Source organism: Puntigrus tetrazona, chromosome 12 (assembly GCF_018831695.1).
Source record: "Puntigrus tetrazona isolate hp1 chromosome 12, ASM1883169v1, whole genome shotgun sequence".
Lineage (NCBI taxonomy): Eukaryota > Metazoa > Chordata > Actinopteri > Cypriniformes > Cyprinidae > Puntigrus > Puntigrus tetrazona.
The window spans coordinates 630,261-650,420 of record NC_056710.1 but is presented as its reverse complement, the minus strand read 5'-3'; the positions used below and the strand labels follow the sequence as shown (position 1 = coordinate 650,420).

General features: G+C 37.4%; 2 protein-coding genes across 4 annotated transcripts; one reads left to right on the top strand and one right to left on the bottom strand.

Moving 5' to 3' along the window:
• The first annotated feature begins 232 nt into the window (after positions 1 to 232).
• fra10ac1 (FRA10A associated CGG repeat 1) lies at positions 233 to 9,550 on the top strand. The gene is made up of 14 exons (XM_043253647.1): positions 233 to 396; positions 1,538 to 1,620; positions 1,717 to 1,809; positions 1,894 to 1,939; positions 2,645 to 2,721; positions 2,823 to 2,906; positions 2,996 to 3,080; positions 3,346 to 3,391; positions 7,005 to 7,118; positions 8,016 to 8,058; positions 8,151 to 8,281; positions 8,419 to 8,463; positions 8,734 to 8,821; positions 8,934 to 9,550. Exons 1-14 carry the CDS (start codon positions 358 to 360, stop codon positions 8,974 to 8,976), a joined length of 1,017 nt encoding a protein of 338 aa, XP_043109582.1. The 5' UTR covers positions 233 to 357; the 3' UTR covers positions 8,977 to 9,550.
• A 1,615-nt stretch (positions 9,551 to 11,165) lies between these two features.
• pde6c (phosphodiesterase 6C, cGMP-specific, cone, alpha prime) lies at positions 11,166 to 19,941 on the bottom strand. 3 transcript variants are annotated; one of them, XM_043254192.1, is made up of 23 exons: positions 19,455 to 19,941; positions 17,549 to 17,701; positions 17,223 to 17,312; positions 16,995 to 17,135; positions 16,839 to 16,913; positions 16,695 to 16,759; positions 15,819 to 15,885; positions 15,541 to 15,588; positions 15,202 to 15,351; positions 14,970 to 15,113; positions 14,827 to 14,892; positions 14,567 to 14,713; positions 14,012 to 14,119; positions 13,825 to 13,934; positions 13,652 to 13,739; positions 13,465 to 13,565; positions 13,273 to 13,380; positions 13,125 to 13,188; positions 12,975 to 13,049; positions 12,803 to 12,886; positions 12,442 to 12,599; positions 12,385 to 12,389; positions 11,166 to 12,127 (listed from the first exon to the last, which is right to left on the bottom strand). In XM_043254192.1, the coding sequence occupies exons 1-23, from the start codon at positions 19,920 to 19,922 to the stop codon at positions 12,087 to 12,089; spliced, it is 2,556 nt and encodes an 851-aa protein (XP_043110127.1). In that variant the 5' UTR covers positions 19,923 to 19,941; the 3' UTR covers positions 11,166 to 12,086. The 3 variants fall into 3 exon arrangements, with proteins under 3 accessions (XP_043110127.1, XP_043110125.1, XP_043110126.1); XM_043254190.1 differs by lacking the exon at positions 12,385 to 12,389 and having other exon boundaries at positions 11,166 to 12,139; positions 12,446 to 12,599; XM_043254191.1 differs by lacking the exon at positions 12,385 to 12,389 and having other exon boundaries at positions 11,166 to 12,121; positions 12,446 to 12,599.
• Positions 19,942 to 20,160: the final 219 nt, after the last annotated feature.

The window sequence follows — 20,160 nt, the reverse complement described above, 5'->3', positions numbered from 1 at the left end:
GTGGGAATTATGATGCGAACAATAAAGTCTGTCTGCAACAAAGGACGCTGGCAACTAAACTCACACCCAAGCCCTGGCTGTTTGCCACTTTTATGTTTCATCCGTACCGCATTCGTAATTACGAAGAGCTTTTTATTTATTCGGAAATTATGTAAATAACATTTCTTTCGAATGCGCTGTGATGCGACGTTCACGCGAACCGAGACAGCGGAATTTAGTAGTTCGCGTTAAATGCAGCACAATGAAAGCAGACATTACGCAAGCGGGAGGACGGAGCGGGGCTACCTTTGTTTTTGACACGTGGTGTACACGTCATCACTCCGCGCCCGCCTGCGACTCCGCGGCATGTAAACACAGATGAGCGGCATGGATAAAACTGCTCTAGACCTCGTTAAGGTAGTTATGAATCGTAAGCGGTGACCACGAATGTGCAGTTTTGCATCCATTGTAATATTGCATCCATTGCTCATTACGCGTAATTTGAAAGCGAAGCGTAAATCTGTCGCACATTACACGTAGATCATACAAGGCGCATTATTTTTCACTATCGTATTTTAAAATTATATTTAAACGTTCTTTATTAAAATTTTATTTCTTCAAGCGAGAAATTAACCCAGTGAAATCGGACGTTAAATAATAGTTTTTGAGAGTTAATTGAACAAAATATAAATATAAGCGTTTAATGACATTTTTATGGCTAATAAACATGATGTAATGAGTATATGGTCTTCCAACGGAGCAAAAATATTCTATTTGGTGCAGTTGCAAATATTAATATGGCCAAAACATATCAGTTTCCCAATATTATGTCTTTATTGTGGCGGCAAAACACATTTAGCAATGCGATGTAAAGATAATTGAGAGATGAAAAAATAAACGTTTCTCCAAAGCCTAACTGATCATGTTTTATACTCACATTTACAACGTGCACCCACACATATTTAAACGCAATAGTGTCAAAGAAATCTTTTAATTTTGGTGTAATTGTTAGCTATTTAAATTATTAATTTATATGAGCCCGTACATTATATGCGTCCACATTTAGAACAAGGCTTTCTCAAATGCCTGATGGATTATATTTTTGATACAAATTAAATTGATAAATATAACACTGCAGACTTTACAGGGTTAGTGGGTTGTATAATGTACTTATCTAATTTTTGTGTGAGGTTCACCAAGAATCTTTTCACGAATTAGATGGAGCGCGTTTATTTCGTGGTTCTGGTCGTTGCTGTATTGACCTTCACGTGATGTGACCTCCAGCCTTTAACGCTGGGTGTTGTGTTTCCTGTGCTGTGCTGAAGTGGCATCGTGGCAGCTGACTCAGTATATCACCCATAAAAACGACAAAGTATTTTCCCTCATTGCTGTGGTCAGCTGCTCACCGTCTCCTCCCTTTTTTTTGGTCCTGCGCTCGTTTATTAAGTCAAACAGTATTGTCTTTCGATACCAGAATATGCAGTAACTTGTTAAACGGTGCATTGTGTGTTATCAGTGCCTCGTTGCTGAATAACGATAATGCTGTGCTGTGTTTTAGGTCCATGGAGGTGGAGGTTACGACTCAGATTTCAGTGATGATGATGACGGTGGTGGAGGGCAGTCCAAATATGGCGATAATAGGTTTGTTTTATATCACTGAGAAAAAAAAAAAAAACATGGTGTCATATTTTTGGGTATTAAAGCACTGTAATGCAGAACGTGTGCGTTTGGTTTCAGGGCAGGTACAGACGAGCTGTTACAGAAGCCGTTCCAGAAAGGAAAACACACCAAGGTGGCCCATAAAAATGTTGCTGCCCATGAATGGGACAGGTAGAGGTCACCTCCATACAGTCAAAGGCCATGCTGCCTTGTTTGAGTGTCTGCTGAGATCAGTGTTGTTGTTTTTCCTGACAGAGAGGAAGCCAGAAACCGACGGCAACATCTGATATCGATGAACGCTGTATCCTGTCATTGAGTATTTTTCAGAAACTATTGTGACTGGCCATTTTTAGCTTTTAAATTTCGTCACAGTTCATTTTTCACTGCTCTATAGAGCGAATGAGATGGCAAAGTAGAGCACCAAATAACACTCACTCAAATTAAGATTACAATTTGTGCTGTCTAACCATTAATTGCATCCAAAGAAGAAGAAAAAAAAGTAAAAAATTTTTTGCATAATATATGCATGTCTTCTGTGTATATATATATATATATATATATATATATATATATATATATAGATAGATATAGATATATATAAATATATATATAGATATAGATATATATATATATATATATATATATATCTATATATATCTATATATATATATGTATATATATAAATATAAAAATACACACATTTAGAGTATATTTTGGATGTATTTACATGTCTTTATTTTTATTCATTTAATTTAATTATAAAAATATATTTCATATTTTAAAATATTTTCTGAAATATACACATGAATGCGCGCGTATTTATATATGCATAAATATACACTGTACACTCACATATATTGTGTAAACAAATACTTTTATTTTTGACAACACTGATTTAATTTTAACACAGTAAGTGCATTTTTAGGGACATTTTGACCACTGTAAATGAATCCTGATCAGGGCATTTCTTTTGAGTGCCTAAAAGACCTTAACGGCATTTTGTAAGTTTGAACGCCACAAGAAATTTGTCAGCGACTACATTCTGTTCTACGGAGGAAAGATCGAGGAGTTCAGACGATCCACGTAAGCAGTTTATTTATTTAGATTTGATGTGTACAGTTCGCTGGTGCAGAAATGACACACTTTGATAGATGCTGATTGGACCTTCGGGTTTCCATCCACAGGTCTAAAGACAAGACAGACCTGGATGTGGTGAGAGAAAACCACCGTTTCCTGTGGAGAGAGGAGGATGAGGACGACATGACATGGTAATGTCTGCTTTCTCTCTGTCTGGGGTTCATGTAAAGCTCAAATTTTTCGTGATCTCACCCTAAGATAAAGCTTCTGGGATGTTTAGGGAGAAAGAGCTTGCAAAGAAATACTACGATAAGCTCTTCAAGGAGTACTGTATTGCTGACCTCAGCAGATACAAAGAAAATAAGGTTTGTCTTTTATTTTTTTAACCTTGTAAATGATAGCCTGAATCCATTTATGCAACATTTTAGTGAACCTTTTATGTCTTTTATTTGTTTTTTGTATTGTATTTGATACATAACGCTTTTATTGCGTATATAGTATAGTATAGTTTTGATGTTGATCATTTAAGAGCTTCAGAAATGCATACACAGCTTTTTTAGGATCACATGTTGCTATTTGACTATTTTTTTTATCATTTATGATTCACTGAATTTGAACATTTTCTGCTAGTTTGGATTTAGGTGGCGGATTGAAAATGAAGTAATATCTGGAAAAGGTAATTCAGTAATATTTCTACTCTATGCTTATGCGCTATATTTATATATATTTTACAGTCACAATTTAGTTTGGAGTGCATTTCTCACTATTATATATATATATATATATATATATATATATATATATATATATATATATATATAATATGCATGTTAATATGCAATAGTGAGAAGTGGTCACTAAACTGAAAACATTAATATGTTGACATACTTGGCATATTCTGGTTGCATAACAAACTAAACACAAGTATAAAATTCAGAGCAATTGCAAAAAAAATACTGTCCTCAGTCACTAGGTGGTGATACAGTTTTACCTTTTGTAGAGTAACACCGTCATCTGACCAAATCAAGGGTGGGCTAGGATTGAAAAACAGATTAATGCAGAATTAATTTGCAAAATAAATATTTAACATATAAGTAAAGTTAGTTAAGAATCCAGTGTTCAAATCAAAGCTGAATACACTTGTAAATTGATATAGATTCACATTGGATTATATACTTTCTAAATCTTCCTCAAAATATATTTCCAATATTTGCATGAGTGGAGCTGATGTTGAAACTGTTAATATAATACTTTTCAGAAAATTAACGTTTATAGCAAATGGATTGTAATACGATAGTGACCTAATTGTAAGGTGGTGAGTTAACCTGTGTCATAACAAAAATCAATGGTTTAAATACTCTTGTCTGTGGGTCGTGGTTCACGGTTAAGCTATCTTGGTAGGTAAACAAGGGTGAAGTACGTGTAAGAATGAGTGAAATTACACAAACAAACAGACCAATCAATGAAGATGCCCTTAAATAAGTGATGAAATGGTCGTATGCTGTCACACTTTTTTCTGACTGAGTCACGGACCATCTGCCGTCGGGCATCGCTCGCACCCTGAGCCGCAGATTAACCGCTGCAAGCTGCTGCCGTGATGCACCACACACACACACACACACACACACACACACACACATTACAATGTGTGTCTCTCCGTCTTACTGAAATGTCGTTCAATGTAACAATAGAGCAAAAAATCTTTTCAGGCATATTTAGAATAAGACTCGTTTGATCATTCGGAGACTCTGTTTAAGGATCGCAGTGCAATTTTTTTTTTTTTTTTTTTTTTTTTTTTTTTTTTTTTTTTTTTAAATTGTTACCATGGGAACTTTTAGAAATAACAGGGTTTCCAAAGTCTTGGAAAACCTAATTATATGAGGAAATTTTAAAAGTGCATCTGCCATTAATGAAATAAAATGTTGTCCTAATTTATAAAATATTTCATCAGATGAGAAATTGCTATTTGCAAATAAAACAATAACTATAATACATTTAAATCACAAACTTCTGAATATTTTTTGTATCTTCTGGAATGACAAATATTTATAGATATGTATATATATATATGTATAGACCAAAGTACAGACCAAAAGTTTGGACACACCTACTCATTCAAAGAGTTTTCTTTATTTCTTTATATATGTGTCTGTATGTGTCTATATAGACTCATATATAGGCCCATAGAGTCAAAATGGTTGAGAAACACTGCACTATTACTATTGTACATATTTCACATTAAACATAACCATAGCCCATAGCACCATTAGGCCTAGAGATGAATGAGGAGAGTTTATTGAAGATTTCATCCCAGAAATCATCACAACAACATGTTTTGCAATGGTAAATGCCACAGTTTCTCAAGCGATTGTCAAAATGTCAAAGCGTGTTTGGTGAGCAGAGCTTTGTGTTTCTGATGCCGAGGGACATCTGAACAGGTCCCTTTAGGAGTCTCCCATCTGCTGGTCATTTTTCACAGTTCAGCATAATGAGGGCATCCCTGGGACTCCTAACGAGGGTTAACCCTGATGCGTTTTGTCATTTCTCCAAAGACGCTGTTTGTCAGCTTCACTGGCTTTAACAGCTTCAGTGCTGCTCACGCGAGCTTATTTGGAGAGGTCGGGGTGGTATGTACGTCATCAGAGAGACGGGGTAATTGGGCGTCTCATTAATCCGCATGTGCAACGTGAGGTTGATGCCTCGGTCACTCTCTCTGCCGCGAGATCATCTGCCAGCCACGTCAAAGCTCAGGCCTTTCACCATGACGGAAACACAGTCCCCGTTGAGTTTTTTTCACAAGGGCAGAAATAGCAAAAACATGCAAACTAAAAAGCTACAAAACTATTTGTAATCTGAAATGCTTTTCCCATCCAGAAAATAGCCGGAAGGCCTGATAATATCACTCCCAGCAATAAACGTTTCGTAAACTTTAATCGGAAACATATTTTTGCCATGGAATTAAAAAAAAAGCTGTTTGCAATTTGAGAGTTGAAATCTTGCGTTTGCAGATCTTGCATGAATTCATTATTGTGAGTCGCAATTGTTGTTTTTTAATATAAAAATACTTTCCCGATATTAGATCTCGCTTTAGATCTTATGTCTCAGGTAATTATAACTTTTTAACTCACGAGTCACATCTCGCAGTTGAGGCTTATTTCTCCGAATAAATATTTCAGATTCTGAGATACGAATTGTGAGAGAAAAAGTTTGCCTTGTGATATAAAAAGCCACGATCGCCTTTATCTTCTTATTCCATAGTGGAAATAAGTTTCCATAGAGTCCACTTTCCGCAGAAGAGTGCTAGGGCTCAGGTGATCAGGTAAAGGCCAAAGCCGATCCAGACGGCACACTGTCAGAGGTGTGGGAAGCCTGGCAGAAAAACTCCCTGATGACGCACTTTTCCCTCGGCTCCAATCTGGAGGATCCCCTCGTAAGCCTGCTGGAGCTAATGTCAGCCCGCTGATATCTGAGGTGAAATGTTGGCCGGGCCAAAGTCACGGGAGGAGAGTGCGTTTCGCTCTGTCTGTCTCTCTCAGTGTTTCCGGCAGAGATATCACGTGCAGCGGTTAAAACTGTTCTGTTTGGTCTTAGACTGGATATGTCGTGCATGTATTTTCATCAGGCAGGATCAGGTTCATCCACAGCCTTGAATCACAAAACATTCTCTCTCTTTATTTTCCAAAGGGCATTTTAAATTAGAGAGCACTATTCACTATTAACTAGTTGCTTATTACCGTTTGCTTATTGGCTGATTATCATCACTTTAAATCCCTTAACCCTACTCCATAGTTAACCCTTAACTACCGTACAATCAATAAGCAGCAGTTTTTTTAATATTTTCCCTAATCTAAAGTGTCAGCAATTATTCTTCTGTGTATTTTGTTGACAAAATTGCTGTGCCAACTCCTTTCCCATAAAACCAGAGGGATATTATAGGTAAATAACAATATTGTGGAACCCCTGTTGGGTTAAGATAATATTAAACCCATCCCTCGTCTAATTTGTATTAGATTTGCAGGTGAATAGGCAGTACTTATGTTTTTCGGGACACATTATGTCACATTATACACTACTGATGCAGTATTATGAATGTGTGTTTCTGATATAATGTGGTATCACCTGAGAAAACCCGATTTGTTAATATTTGGTGTATATTTCGTGCCCTAATGGGACCCGAAAGCATAATTTATGTTATGGAAAAGTACTGATTTAAGTGTTTGAATTCTGCTGTGCGCTGTTTCTGTTTTTGCCTCAACATGTTTCGCATGTGCGCATCCTGAATCACGCAGGCCAGTTCGTTTGCGGAAACAAGCGCTGCGAGAGTAAGGAGGGTCTCAAGAGCTGGGAGGTGAACTTCGCCTATGTGGAGCAGGGGGAGAAGAGGAACGCTCTGGTGAAGCTGCGTAAGACAAGCTACACGGCCATCTAAAGCTGGCCTGCTGTAATCTCCTCCGCTCACAGGACACAGGGGTGGAGCTAATCGAATTAGTGCTGAATTAGGGGAGCCCGGGTCGGCATTCGTGAGATTCAGTAGTGCGTACTGCTAATGAAGCATGATTACTGTTGTTTTATCTCAGCAGTCTGCAGTGCACTAAAATGGCTTTTCTAGATTGCTATACTTAGTATGTATACTGAATGAAGTTTATTAAAGCAGGGTCCAAAATGTGAGACAAAATTGAAAAGATGAGATTCAAAATTCTGTCCCAACCTGAAAAAAAATGTTTTAGGATTCAGTTTTTTAATGAAATACACGTTATGACATAAAAGCATTAGAAATATCAGGGAAGCATGAATTCTATATTATTTAATATATATATATATATATATATATATATATATATATATATATATACACATAAGAAGAAAAGAAAAAAATTATATATATATATATACACGCATATAATTAATTGCATCCAAATTAAACATTTTTATTATGTATATATAAATACATAAGTATATACATACAGTATATATTTTATAGCTATTATTATGTATATACATTTATATTATTTTAAATATAAATATATTTAACACATTTTCCTTAAATATTTACATGCTTGTGTTTGTAATAATATATGCATAATGTATACAGCATACACACATATGTAAACAAAAACTTTGGATGCGATTAATCCACGATTTATAGTTTCACAGCACTACCATATAGCTTCTTTATTTTGAGCCCTACTGCAGACGGTTTACTCAAAACACATCGTCAATGTTGCATTCACTGGTAAGTTTGACCTAAAACAAATCAAATAAGTGTCTTTCAAACATTTCATATATTTTTTATTTTCAAGGTCTGTGTCCTGAGTGTTCTTTCAAACTCAACTATCATCACAAGTAAGAACATTCGGCCATTACAAACACAACTGCATGTTCAGATATTGTTATACCTGGAGATCTTGACCTTCAAACTGTGCTATCTGTTCCAGGAGAAAGGAAGTAACGGTGAAGAAGAGACGGCGATCAAAAGAGAACGTGGTAAAGTCACTTGCAAAAACATCCAAATCGTCCAGTAAGCTCAAGCGCAAAGACAAACGCAAGCACAAAAAGAGGCGCAAAGGCAAGTATATTTTGATTGCAAAAAAAGAAATATATATATATATATATATATATATATATATATATATATATAAAAGGAGCTGAATGAATACTTTGACCACAGCTCCTTGTTAAATAAAACAATTTATTTCTGTACAGAATACTCATCTTCAAGTTCAGAGGAGTCCCAGTGTTCAGATAAAGGTATGCATAACCCTTTTCAAACAATAAATGATTAATAGCCATCTAGCACCCTCAGGCAGAGAATGTACTCAGAATGACTTAATAAATATCTTCAGATCTCTAATGCAACTGCAGCTGTTTTCAGACAAGCCCATGCTACAGCAGATGCTGGATGTGTTATTCAAATCTTGCATCACCCCACACTGAGCACTTCATTTACTGCAATACCTTTATCAGGCCTAAATCCTGCTTTAGCAGTGTGCTTAGTGAGCATAATGTGGTATTTTCTAGATGCAGAGAGTGGAGATGAAGAGGAAGAGGGTCCTTCAGAATCGGACCACTGGAGAGGTCCAGCACCCACTGTAGAGGAGAAGTCGCGGTGAGTCCCGTATAACGGCTGTGGGAAATGTGTTTCTATAAGCTTGAATGCTGGGAATGATTTCCTAAAAACCAGTGAACTAACAAGCCTGATGGCTCTGACTCTCTTTCAGGGAGGAAGAGTTTGATGAGTATTTTGAAGACATGTTTCTCTGAGCCGAGGAGATGAAAATTCAGAAGAATCTCATGCCTAATTTTTTTCTTTTTATATATTTTTTTTTGAGATGTTGATTACAATTTGGTGATTGTTAATAATATTTTGATAATGATCTCTACCGGGCATCATTCAAGCAAAAAAATGCATGTGAAGAATTTTATACATGTGTTCATTTGTTTATAGGCCTTATTCATAAAACATTTGAATATTTTGTGTGACTGAGTCTGTGTGTGTGTGTGTGTGTGTCTGTAAGGCACTTGCAAAATCATTTTATATGAATATATGCAACAACTGCTATAATAGTTTTAAGACTAATTTGTGGAAATATTTGTTCATCTTAGATTTTAAATGTTTATCAGTATAAGTGTTTGTTTACTTTTAACGTGAAGAGATATTTGGCTTCCTGTAAGTACTGCAATATTTTAGGAACTCATAATTACTTAACAAGCTCCTGAGTTTACAGTCAAACCAAATAAATGCTTGTATAATCTGACCCAATAAATGTTGACGGATTGACAGACAGCACGTCTGTCAACGTCCGTTTCTCACATTTGCTCTGATATCACCAATGCATAAGCACTGTCTTTTTGAGATGGAAAGGCTTTTTATCCCAGGAGAAAAAACACATTTTCATAGTAAACTGTTTCGGGCCTCGGCTTGCCAAACGCGGTCAGATGGGATCAGAAAGCCCTTCGTTCACTTTGTTCCGTTATTCAGCGGGTATAATATGTGTAAGTTCTCATGTGATTGCATTTATGATGCATTTGTGTGTTTTCACAAAACATAAAATGATAGGTGTGGTAAAGGGTAAAAACTAAAAGTTCTTTGACTCTATATTAAAAGTTTCATAGGTAGAGAAGTCATTTGTCTCGGCTGTCAGCCAATTACCTGAGCCTCTTTACCTGGGGATGATCCAGCTTTATTAGGTAATCTACTACATGATAGAAAAGTCAGGAGAGGTTCCTGACATGCCCTCTAAGCAACCTAACATAACCGTGGGGTCACAGAGACCTCGGGGTGATAGCAGATATGGTCAAAGACTACTTGAGACTCGGGAAAGTTCCGAATAATGTGTTTATTTGTTCACATGACATCATTTACAGTATATGTGCGGTAATATTTAGTAAATAAGATGATCGGATATCAGTCCCACACTCACTCTGCGTGACATAGTAGATATTTTTATACACAAGCCTAACAAAATGCATTAACCTGAGTTGAGATTTACTCACTTTTGGCCTCTTCAGTCTGATCTGGACTTAGAGGGTTTGACATTTAAGCGTAGTCACTAGTTCCAGTGAAGTTATTTAGACTGCCGTGGCCCCTGTTATTGGATTAAAGGCCTTAACTGATTTTTCTAACAAGCGGCTATTGCATAAGATTAAATTTTTTTTCAATGCATTGACCACGTCTCTCCATAGTTTACTGGTTTTTGACCTATTTTTGATGTCAGGTGATATCAACGGTTTATTCACTAGTTCAAATGTTAACGCTGTCATCAAATTCTCCAAAGATCAGAAAAGAGAGACTTTGACCTCACAAATTGGGCTTGTGCTTTCTGCCAGAGGAGATATCTAGAGGCTCCAATAGTCTGCTTTAAATAAGCATGGTATTTAAAGATTAAAACAGAGTGAATCTCAGGAGCTGCTCCCCCATCAAACTCACTTCAAATCTCCTTACAGGTTTACATGTTCAAATACTGACCATTCCCTCTTGCTTTGTCATATCGTACAAAGCACTTTCCTTAAATTTTCCCTGACTTTTTGTATGCCTTGCTCATGTTTCCATAGAATACCACTTACATGTTTGGTATAAACAAATACCTCTATGTTATTAATTGATATTCTATGTAATACGTTCAATGTTGTACTTTCAGTAATACATTATGGTTGAAAACTATGTGCGATGCTTACGTATCATTAAATGATTAAAGAACAAACATCAAAGTTCTGGTCACAAATGTTCTCCACAGCTCCACATGTTCACCGAATTAGCCATATCGCATTCTCAGCTTCATTCTTCAGAGAACAAAAAAGTAGAAAAGACATCCTGTATCGTATCCATCCAAACACAACTGTGACAAGCAGATGCAAATGCAAGTTACAAGATCTTTAGCCTTGGAAGGGCCATATTTCCAACTCGTAGTCAGTGTGCAAGATTTGTAGCATGAGATCTCATATTACAAAGGACTTGCTAATAAGCAATCAGCTTCTAAATGCTTATTCAAATGAGTTGGTTCTTAAACCCTAAACAAAGCAACTGATATGTATTAAAATATGCTTTTCAATAGTTTAAAAGTAAAGTGTGTAATTTAATGTGACATTAAAATGCTTTCGCCCCAGTTTACTATATCTGTGAGAAAGCCATTTCTTAGTCAATATCACAAAACAAGTGTAATTCTGGGCCTCTGTTAAAACATTAAGCAGCCCAACAACAGCAACTCCAATGGTGTTTGTTTGGAGGAGGGGCTATCTGTTTGTTTGACCAATTACAGGTGAGGGGTGTGTCGAGGAAACCCGTTCAAAAACAAGCAGTATTTATGGAATTCACACTTGGTGACGAAATTACACACTTCACCCTTAAATTAAGATTCACTGAATTCATCAAAAGAATAAATATCAAACTGGAAGCTATGGATGCTATTTTGAGAAATTAGTAACTGGTTAGAAAGTTGCTCATACGTATTGCTCTAATTCTTAATGTTATGCTGTTTAAATGGCATGCGACAGTCTTGAGAACTGTTATGGACTCAAAAGCCGTACTTCAAGTAAGCTCTGTGAACTATATTTGTAGAGCTGTGTTTCGGCCACCACTGTGTGGCAAGTTGCATATGCAGTACTTCCTCCAGCGTAGTTAGTCGAGGTGAAATCAGTGATTAGGAACAAGCTTGAAATTTGTCTATATGGTGCTCTAGGCTGGCACCCCATCAGAAAAAACATCTGACAGGTACAGTTCTTCCATTTCTGGTGAATGCCTACGTGTTCACTTGGAGAAGGTACATCCGAGGAAATGAGAAAGAAAGCTGGTGAAAATGTAGTGATCCTAGGAGCACGTTTCACCTCCCTCTACATGCTGGCCCAGACTTTTCTGAATTTCTGTCAGATGGTGTTTAAAATATGGTGCAAGTTTTGGACTTTCCTCCCTCTCCACCTCCATCCTCACCTGGTGTTGAAAAGAAGAAAAAATTAGGATATAGAAAACCGAGACATAGCAAGTTGTGTACCATTGAGATCAGTTTAGCACAGAAGATCCCATAAACACATTCAGAATAAAGGCACAAAAGCTGTTCCCTGGGCCGTACCTCTCAAGGGTCTATATTGGCCTTTAAATGAGGTACCACACCAGTGAAAACGTTTTTTTCCATACTTTGCCCTTGTTTCATTCATGATTGTATTTCCTTAATGCACTTTCCCTGTCTATAAAAATGGCAAAAAGGACAAAAAATGTCAGCTAGTGGGTCTGACGTACCCTTTTTAGCCTGCTCCTCTTCTAGCCGCTTTCGTTCATTCTCTATAGCATCTACTTTTGCCTGGTAAATATCAGCCAATTCCTTCCAGTGGACCCTGTTGTTGTTCAGGCCGTCAAACATGGGAGTGATCTCTTTGTGGAACCTTGAAAATTCCTGAACAAGAAAAGAGGCCTGTTAATGCAAGCATTCACAAGCCCCCCAGCAACTGCCAACCCATCATTCCCCATCAGAACATTTAAGCAATGTTGTTTTGACATTCCAGGAGAGGCTATTATGGACAGACTCCCCATTTTCAGCTTGCACGCATATGTCTGGATTGCGCAAAAGCTGAACTGATTCTAGCATGACAGATTTACCTTGTACACAAACGAGCACACAAAGTCAATGAAACCACACTGCATCTTCGGAAGTTCATCTGCCTTGTTCCTGTCCATCATGGGCTGAGAAAAGATGGAAAGGATACATATCCTCAGGTTCCAATTTTTTTCACAGTGCAACTAAAAGCCAAACTGATCTCCACACACTTACAATAGGTTGTTGGTCTAGCACAGTTCTCTCCAGATCTCCCTGCTCCCAGAATTCAGCTGCCACCATGAGAGCCACCTTCAGAAAAGAGCGTGATTAGAATACAAGAGAGTCTTTTTACCCAATACTGGATATGAATAAAGTTGCACCTACTTTGCTCTGGACCTCCCATGGCTTGGTAATGGCAGACAAGTCACATCCAGTCATCATCATTGCCCTGTTTGGAATAAAACACATAACTTCAAACTCTCAATTCATTATGTTCTGAAGTAGTAGGGTTCTGCTGAGAAGTGATGCTTACATAATGATTTCCTTCCTAATGGGATTGTTGGACACATAGGCAATAGCTTCCTTCTCATCGGCCATTGGTTCGGTGGCATCAACGATCTTCTGGAACATGGTCCTTTTTCTGGGTTGGGGAAGAAAATGAGGACATATCAGTACAATACATTTAAAAGCGTCTCAAGGTGAAGGCATGCTCTTGAGCACTTACTTGAAATACAAGGCCAGGTCAGTCGCAATGATGCAGACATCATGCAAATGCTGGACTGTCTCAAACTGGCGTTTCTGCAGACTTTGGAAAATGTTAACGTTCTGTAAAAAAAGAAAAGCCAAAAAAAAAGTTGACCTGGTTGTCTCATTAAACCTTGGAACACTTTGTGTTTTATGACATAACAAACCTCTTCCGCCATCAGCGTCTTGCTGTAATCAAGATGGTGCCTTTCCAAGATGGAGGAGCCATGGAGCTTGGCCAGTGGTGATGCACTCCTGCATTGGAAATTGATTGTGAGTAAAATGTCTTTTTTGACATATACAATAACCATAATATATATATATATATATACTAAATTACTTTGTCTGGTAGAGATTGTTGGTACCCCTGTGGTCAATATCGTGACAGAATGCAGCTGCTACCATTGCAAAGGCGTCAAGGTCTGAGTAGTATTTTCTCAGCCTTCCAGTCTTTTGGGAAAGCAAACAATATTCAGTACCGCAAACCTATTTGGTGGTAAATGACATGGGTGGATCGAAAAACTTACTTGCAGAAGACAAAACATGGTCTGGCCCACGTTAAACCCATGCCTCCAGTTATGGTAGGTGATATCTCTGTAGCCTTTTCGTACGGTGTACATCCATCTTGTCAGGACCTGGAGCAGACCCAAAAATTCTCATCCCAAACCTTAAGGACACTACATGCTGGGTTAAATATGGACAAAACCAGAAATTTGGTTGTATTGACTAAGGAGTTGGGTGAATTGTTTAACCCAACCTTCTGGATAGCAACTCAACAACCCAATTGCTGGTTCTGTTCATATTTAACCCAGCATAACAGTTGACATGTAATTCTTTATCTACAGATTTGTAATCTACTGTGGAAATCTGCTGAGCTTTCTGTGTGTGTCTGCTAATCGCTACTCACCTGCCTAAAAATAAACACAGGCTCTAGTAATAAGATGAGTACTGCTTGGAAAATTAACCTTAAGAGCTTTTTGCACTCCATTTAAATATATGTGAAGGCTCCGTGACCTCACAGACCTCTTGTGAATTAAAATCAGTATATTATAGTGGGAAATGATCATAAAGTCCAGTCTCACCTCTGCTGGCACTTTGAACTTCTCTACCACTCCGAGTTCAAAGAAGCAGCGAATGCCACATTTGATAAGGTCAAGCTCAGTGACAGGCAGGTCACTAAAACTAAACAGTAGCAGATCGGTGTCTTTCGCTTCTGGAATGTTGGATCTCTGTGTATTAAAAAGTAATAAGAGTATACGAGTAAATACATTTGAAAAGTCACCCTTCATGTTCAACATTTAAGATCCATATGTTGATTGAGAGTAAAAAAAAATAGTCATACCAAGAGTTTGTACATTTCTTTCTGATCGCAGTCCTCTGGGTTCATGTCAAACTTCTCCTTTGTGTTCTATGAAGTCGAAAAATGTTTAGTCGACATAATAAAGACTACAGTTTCTTAACACATAAGCTTGAATGGTGCCTCACCAGAATCTGTTGGACTTCAGCTGCGGTGGCTTTGGTCTGATACATGACCATTTCTGCTGCAATCTCTCTTCTCCACTCTGTCCGATTCAGTTTGTCATATGTGTCGCAATTCAGTACAGACCATCCTAGGAACTGTGTTAGGGCCTGAAACAAAAGCAGAAAAAAAAAATTTATTGTTGCAGCGCAAGAGTAAATGGAGCCAAAAGGATAGTGACGATTTATCTTCACTTACTTCAGTAATTTGTTCATCCTGCTCATCGAAAGGCTTGCCATCTTTTCGATTGAAGAAAGTGGCAACACCCACAATTTCTTCTTTCTTGTTGACAATGGGAAGGGACAGGACATTTTTGATGATGAAACCTGAATCGTCCACAGCTTCTTTCTGAAGAGAGAAGCAGTTAAAAGAGTGTGATGATTGAAAGGGTATTCGCATTCACCATGCCAATGAACTAATCACAATTCTGTCTAAAATAAAGTGTCTAATTTTGAAGGGTACAAGTTTGTGGCTATTTCAGGTGTGGATCAGGAAAAGTATGAGTTTTGTGGTTTGTCCTGGAATGGATTACTGTACCTGGAATGTAAAGTAATCGTCAGCAGCAACATTCATCATGTTACAAATCTGGAAAAAGAAAAAGAAAACAAGATTTCCCTCAGTTAACATAAGCAATAAGTTAGCACCCATTTAGTAGCTCATTTAAGTTGGGTTAAGTTTAGGATAAGACAACATTAGGATCAGTGTTTGCTCAAGGGCACAGGTTAAACCAGACAATTTTGTCAAGAATTTTTGAATACCACACCTTTACTGTTTCATGGTATTATATTTAAAGAAAATCATTTTTTTTTACTTACAAAGCCATTTTCAGCCACATAGGTGGGGAGGCCGCTAACAAGTGCCCAGTGGTCTACAGGAGGTGTCCTAGAAGCAGAAACATTCAAATGAGAAAGGCTGAGGTATGCCATGTATGTGGACACCCAAACACTATACCAGGCTATTTTGTCACATCTTTTGAACTCCTTGATAATGTAAATATCTAATCAAGCACTTGAAAGCAACTTAATGCATTTAGGGATACAGACATGGTCATGGTCAGACTTAGTACCCAATGAGCATCATTCAAATACCACGGCCTAACTGAGTATTGTTTTTGACCACGTCTATCTCTATCTATGATCTTGTTTAGGCTACCTTCAACAGGATAACGTGCCATGCCACAAACCAGCTCAAACTGGTTTCATGAACTCATTTGACAATGCGTTCACTATACTCAGGTATCAGTGTAATAGAGTATGTTTGGGATGTGGTGAAATTAGAGTTTCCAGCAAATCTGAGATGCTGTTACGTCAATATAGACCATTAGGTCAGGTATACCTAATAAAGTTGCTTTAGAATTTAGAATTTCATTAGAGAGTTACTGTTTCCAAAGAAAAATGATGAGCTTTTTGGGTTCCTCAAAGAACCCAAAAAATGTTTTTTTGTGGCACTGTAAAGAACCTTTTGTGCAGCTGAAAACATTTCATGGATGTTAAAGATTTTTCATGGAACCACAGATGCCAATAAAGGACCTTCATTTTTAAGAGTGAAAGGTGTTCATTACTGTAATAGTCAAACCTATTAGAAAATGCTGTCCCATGTCGTGTGCTGTATGTGCTAGAATATGACTTACGACATTCAAATCTTCACAATGTGAGCAAAGAACACGTTTTTATGTATAAAAATATGCTTACGGTATGACTTTGATCTCTTCTTTGCCTTCTAAGAGATAATCAATGATCTTGTAGAAGATGATTTCCTGTGAGAAGGTATAAAAAGATTTAATAATACCACAAAGCGACAATGGCTTGTTTATCAAAGATAAACAAATGTGTTACCCTGCCGTCGGGAGTCTTTGGGCCTTTGTATGGCTCCACGTCTCCCAATTTAACTGGCCACTCATCGTAGAACTCCTAAACAATCAAAGCAAGGGTTGAGTGTTTTCATAAACTGCTGATCAGTGAAACGAAGGACGATCATCGTATGTCACAAACCTTTTCTTTGGTCATGTCCAGAAGGCCGACGGAGTACCTCTCGCACTGGAGGTAGTTTCTGACGGTGTACAGGGCCTTGTGAAACTGTCGCTCAATGTCCGTCAACTCTTCAAACACTTTGCTCGCAGACCATAGAAGAACCTGTGGCAGCGGTTCACAGCAGGAGCTGAGTTAAAGATGATGTCAATGATGTTGTAGTCAAACTAGTGTTGTAGTCCAAAGCATTACCTGGCTTCTTCTAGATTCCACGTTATACATGTATGTGGTGTAATGCTGTAGGGCAATGACTGTGGCGAAAGTGATGTACTTGGAGAAGAGCTGAAAAACATTTTTAAAACATTTCTTTAATAATAACACCCTCACGACACAAAGCCATTTCAAGAAATGGTTCCTCTGTGTTGTTGCCGTAACCCTCACAGAATAATGCAAATATTCAGATCACTCCGATTTAGAATCATATGATTTTTGCATTTTACATCGTACAGTAATTGTTTAAGATTTGTTTAATTGTTTTTTTTAGAGTTTCACATTGATATTATATTTCAGATACTCACGTCTTCATCCGCTTTGGAGAATTCATTTCCACCAACTTTGTTTATCACCATGACCACACCAAGAGGGTCCTTTCCATTCATGAGAGGGGCAGCCAGCATATTTTTAGTGGCGTATCCTGTCTGCTTGTCCACAAAATCACTGAATTTGGCATTCTAAGGAACAAATGCAATTGTTAATGTTCGATGCAGCCATTTCGTGAAATATAAATGGGTTAAAAATGCTGCAAAATATATTTTAATCCCTACACAATTTTAATCAGTATGTCATACTTTGAGATAAAGATAAATGAAAAATCATTTTAAATGATCCACTGGTTTGAATAGCATGATGTTAAATTAGTTTTCAGAGTATTGTTTACAATTTAAATGCTTATGAAAAGATAAAGGTTGATTTTTTTTGCATATATATAATTTTCTTTTAATTAATTAATTTAATTCACAATGTTAATACATATTTTCCAATAAGGGCTGCATCCATTAATTAAAATGATCTCTTTCGATAAGGCATTTGAATTTGATCTTTTGTAACTAAGACTAAATTTGCACTTCTATGTTATGTAATCAAGGTTAATAGATTTAACCCTGTCTCTGACACTTAAATTGAGGTTGCCATGATTAAACACTATTCGGGTATTTATAGCATTTGAATGCATCTTTATTTATTTTTTAAAATCATCATGCTACTCGCACAATGCATTAAAGACTGTATGGATATTCCAGATGATTTCAAACATGTATCATGTTCTTTAGTAAATTTTGTCGTTTTTCTAGCAGTTTAATCAAGCCACATATCATTTAGTGTAACAAGAAATTTGGTATTTGACATTTTATTGTAGATTTAATATATGAAACTTGGAAATCAATATAAATGTGACATTTCACTCAGCTGTATGCTTATTTAGAAAGCATATAAAATGAGTAATGCTGACTTTCACATTTTATTTTCTCAAGTAATTATTCCAAATGATGAGTTTAACAAGCTGTTGTTGTTGAACTATTAACCTAAAACTTTAGCCAGGACAGTCGTTTGTCGCTAAATAACATCGAGATGCAGCAGGCTGTCAGGAGCCGAGAAAATAAGCTGCTTTTCTGCAGGGGGTTGACTGACCTCCATTACCACAGGACAGAAAAAGTTTAATCCTTTGTCAAACTAATAGTCGACAGTCAGGTTACAGACCTGCCTAATAAGCCTAAGGAGATGTTTTGCTTGCAACTTACCCCGTGTCTTTTTATAAATGAAAGTGTGCAAAACATATTAGAGCACTATAAAAAGCAAAAACACAGCTCTCGCTCTGTGACCTAAAAAGACTTTCACTTCTGTAAGCTAAAGTAGTTTGATTGATTCAGTCCTGTTAACGTTCTAATGGTATTTTGAATAGCAATACATTAAGAATATATTTTGTTTAGCTTTGTTTAATGTGCGCGATCTGCACAGGCTGCCATCTTATAAAAAACAGTTTAATGGCATTTTCAAAAAATACGTTCCTGCAATTTTGCACACAATATACACAGCAGATACATAGCTATTTCGAAAAAGGAGAAAGATTGTCATAGTGGTATGACTAGGGGTTTATATGCAGAACAAAGATGTTTTAGCATTATAATACACTGATTACAGTGTTATTTTCGTTTTTTATTTTAAGCTTAAGAACGACAAAAAACCCCTGAAATTCTATGAATTAATTGCAATATATATTGATTAACCCCCTTAAGATCAAATTAATTATACATTTTGTTATTAATTATTTGTGCATTATTTAGTTTTTATTTAATCAGTGTAGTTTTTCAACGTGCAATGTTTGAATTTGATGTATTTGCGCTGGCCACATCAAATTTTTTGATAAAGGTTAAAAAAAGATTAACTAGGGGGGGGGCTATAAAAGACAGCTTTACTTCTTTTACTCACCTGTTTGACATCCGGAATATTAGCTGGTTTTTTGGTGGTCACTATTTGGCCAACTATGCCAATGTCAGTGGGGAAGACAATTTCGGACTGAGGGTTGACCACATTCGCGTCGTATTTGGAGGTAGGGGTGACATCGAAAAGACAAGTAGCGAGCTCAGGGATGCCGTTTCTGGCTCGGCATATGAAATAGCTGCAGCGGTCGGCGTTCACCAGCAGGCATATCCTCTGCAGGACCTTGTGCATGGCCTTTTCCATAATAGGCTGCGAATGCATTTCTTTGATCATGTCGAAGATGACGTTGGCCTCCTGGATTTGGCTGACATCCTTGAACGAGGTCGGATCTTTGACGTCGAAATTCTCGGCGAAAGCGGCGGCGATGACCTCGCATCGGACCTTCTTGTCGAAATACTCTTTGGCGAACTGGGGGTTATTCTCCAAGTATTTTTCCACACTATCCTTGTCTGCCATTTTGAAGTGTGCTTCTGTGCTCGTCCTCTCACAGATTCATTACTTGTGGGGTGTAAGGATGAAAAGTGAAGCTTCTCAGTGATACCCTCCTTCAGATAGGTGCATCCTCCAGAGCAGAGATCAGGGCTGGTCTCCTCCGACAGGCTGCCAGAGAATAGTGGCTTACAGGCTGAAGGGATCAAAGTGGCCCCTAATTAAAGTGACGTCATGACATTAAACCCCTAAGCTTCCTTAACCT